Source organism: Diabrotica virgifera, chromosome 9, assembly GCF_917563875.1.
Source record: "Diabrotica virgifera virgifera chromosome 9, PGI_DIABVI_V3a".
NCBI classification, from domain to species: Eukaryota; Metazoa; Arthropoda; class Insecta; order Coleoptera; family Chrysomelidae; genus Diabrotica; species Diabrotica virgifera.
The window spans coordinates 94,549,848-94,553,418 of record NC_065451.1 but is presented as its reverse complement, the minus strand read 5'-3'; the positions used below and the strand labels follow the sequence as shown (position 1 = coordinate 94,553,418).

The following is a 3,571-nucleotide window of genomic DNA, read 5'->3' as shown; positions in this document are numbered from 1 at the left end:
CCAAAATAAAGTTTCCATTATCTTAACAATGTGCATGAATTGCACCTGACAGGGTGTTTGGAGTTATAGAAAATAAATTAAAAAATGTTGGAGATCATATATCTCCAGACGAGTATGTAAAAGTTTTTCAAGAAACTGCGACAACGTACTATGTCTAAAATCTAGCTAGATTTTAAAGATATGGCGAGAAGATAAGATAAGTCTGCTCTCAAAAGCACCCAAAATTTTAATTTCGAAATAACAAAATGTAAAAGATTTATTATTACACGTTCTTGTAAATATGTATTGGTGTCCCGCGAAGAGTTTTATAAATCCGATATTAGCAACGCTCGCAGTCTTTTAAAAAAAGGTGTAACATTATCTTTATTTACACCAAAAAGACTAGCACCTGAAGTTTCATTTAATGCTGCTAAAATGTTAATTGTAAATAATGTTTTCGCTCAAGAAGCTTAATTTGACTTAGAAATTGAAATTCGAAAAGTAAATTTTGTTAGCATCACGATCGATTTTGTGACGTTCCATCACTTATTTAATTAATTATTAATGGGAACACCTTATTTAATTATTGTTAAAATTATTTTCTTATAATATTAAAAACCCGTTCGCACAAAATTCTCTTGGTGATGTCATACTGGGTGTGTTGTGGCCACATTGATATTTCGTGAAGTTGGTACTGAACGCCGGTCGCCAGCTGTCACGAAGTCAGAACGGTGAAGGGAAGATATTGATCTTTGGAGTGTCAGTGAGAATTGCGGGGTGATTTTCTAAGTAATTAAAATACGTTATTTCCAGTTGCATAGTTCAATTATTGCTATTGAAAGTTATATTTGAAGGGCTCGGGGCAACAAGGGACCTAAGCCTCTTTTGAAAAGTTTTGAGTAAATCACGTTTAAAGTTTTTGACAAAATCCTGAAATCACATTTTTATATTTTATATTGTTTACCTTAATTCCTTTCATGCATAATAAATTATTAAATATATTTTTTCAAAAAAGGATACAAAATAAAACTGCATGTTTTAAGAAAAAATTTATTAAACAAATAAATGTGGCTTATGACCTTTTTGAAAATAACAAAATGAATATAAATTCTTAAAGAAAGAATATACCTACAATATTAATTTATATTAAAAATAATCGGTTTCATCATCCCTGTCTAGTTCCTCTGCTTCATCAACATTATAGTCTTGTTCAATGTTACTTGTACTGTTTTCAATAATACTGATATAAAACTGCTGGTTTATGGGAGGAATATATTGTAAAAGTTTCTTTATATCTTGAATTTTTTTGATGTTAAGTACTATTGGTCCTCCATATTTTTTTTTAAGTTTTTTGTTGTTAATATGCTGTCACCAAACCTTACACCCCTCTTACCAACATTTACTTCATCAAATGCTCCATTTAGGGTGTGTTTAATGAATATTGAATTTGGGTGTTCGCTATCGAACCGAAAGCAGCGCACGTCTGTAAAATTGAGTGGTTGTTTCTCGGTGGTACATGTTTTTTTCGTTATAACTATCTCATCAAAACTATAAAAATCGTCTTGTTCGATTTTTCCTGTTCGATTTTCTCACAATTTCAAACCATTCTTCTGGAGAAAATACTTGTGTAACATATTTTTTATGTTTTTCTATTAAAGCAAAATCTCTATCTGAAGGCAAATGAGTGTGACCAGATACGAGAAAACGATGTTCTATGGTTTTGTAAAATTTTTCCCTAACTAAATGCAGCCACAAAACCATTATTAACCAATTCTTGTTTTGGCCCCCGCAGTCATCAGTAAAGACAACAAGATTTTCAGATCTTGTTGGCTTACTGGTTATATACTTTAGAAGTACACTAGCAATTTCGGAACTTCCTCTTTTTGCAACTGACTCTGTCCACATAAACATATGACCTTGCCCAGATACACAATCATGTATGCCAAGATTGTAGGTCCATGCTTTTCTAAGGTAAAATGCTACGCCAACAGTCAATGAAGGTGTGGGTAAGGTTTGTTGCAAGTCAAATGAAATTATGTCGGTGTTGTGAATTTCTTCATTTTTCTTTATTTCGTCTTTAAGGTTTTGCTGCTTTGCCTGCGCGCGAGTTTGATGTAGGCGTAATTTTACTTGGAGATGTTCAACCTCAGATTCATTAGCGTTATTTGAACTTATTATAATATTTAGTGAATCACAGGTTGAACACGTATGGGTTTTTGGCATCTTAAATCCTATGTTGTATTCTAAGTTAAAAATTCTTCGGTACCGATCCTCTTTAACTGGAATAATATTACGTTCTTTACACCATGCAATGTAGTAATCCTTATACAGACTTGAAACACTAAGATCATGGTTGATGTAGACTCTGTTAGGATTATCGATTCTACTATAATGGCTAATATATTTATTCTAATGTGGCCGTGAACTGATTGTACCATTTCTGGGAAAACTTTGTTCGGTCTATTGTGATGTTTACCTCTTTGATCTTTTTTTTTTGGTGTTGCCATGCCTTCAGAAATTTGTCTAGAAATTAGTTTAATTCGTTTAGTTGAGTTTTGTAGTCCATAAACTGATAAGAACTCTTGTTTGCAAATTTGCACATCTACTCCGTTTACTTTTACAAAATACAAATTGGTAAATTTTCTTATTTATAACCTTTATTGTGGAAAATAAATATGTGTTCTGTTTTGCATATGTCTCTAAATCCCAAAATCCGTTAAATATAGATAAATCGGTACCCCGAAGCAGTTCTCTGCACTTTTTTTGCACTTCCACGGATCTCCAATCTTCTTCGCTTCTTTTGCTGCACCTCTCAAAGTTATATAGTCGTGCCCCAAGTTTCGACGTTTCTTTGATTTTGTTTCCTTTCCTTCTTCAATGTTAACTTTTCTCCATCGGCTTAGTGAAAGTTTTTCTGGGGTCAAAATAATTGAACCTCTGTTGCCTTCTACTTGTCTTTGATTAATATCTGCAGTTGCAATGTGGTATTGTCGACTCCTCTAAAACAATACTTGTACTTTAGAGCTGCTACAGGCTAAATCAACACACTTTGAATAAATTTTTTCCTGGCCTATTTAGATTGTGTTAAAATATAGAGTACTCATATTGGACGATTAGGTGAAGAAAAATGCAAAATTTTAAATTTTTATTTCAAGCCGTTTCCAAAATATGGTTGTGTAAAGTTTTCCAAAAAAATCCAAAACACCGCGACCATAATTTTTTCGAATGGTTGTTGAAGCTGTCCGTATTGAGCTAAAATGCTGGGACAGGTGTCATTTTGCAGAATTTTTAAAGCTCTTTACAGTGATATATTTATTATACAACATGATGTTATGATAATCAAGTTTTTCTCAAACAAAAAAATATATATTGTGATTAAGTTTTTTTTTCCAAAAAGTACTTACATAATTTAATTTTTTTTTATAATATTTCTACAAAAACATAGTACTGTTGTTAATAACATAAAAATTTTATCATGGGATGGTGATGGGTTCAACATAAAAAAAATTATCCATCACCATCTCATGATAAAATTTTTATGTTATTAACAACAGTACTATGTATTTGTAGGAATATTATGAAAATTTTAAAT

General features: G+C 31.6%; 1 protein-coding gene across 1 annotated transcript; it reads right to left on the bottom strand.

Annotated features, from left to right (window-relative positions):
• Positions 1–1,527: 1,527 nt before the first annotated feature.
• LOC126891133 (uncharacterized) lies at positions 1,528–2,202 on the bottom strand. Its single transcript, XM_050660313.1, has one exon. The coding sequence runs from the start codon at positions 2,200–2,202 to the stop codon at positions 1,528–1,530; it is 675 nt and encodes a 224-aa protein (XP_050516270.1).
• Between the last annotated feature and the right edge of the window lie 1,369 nt (positions 2,203–3,571).

Coding starts and splice junctions, on each gene's coding strand:
- LOC126891133 (XM_050660313.1), bottom strand. CDS start 2,202: ATGCCAAAAACCCATACGTGTTCAACCTGTGATTCACTAAATATTATA.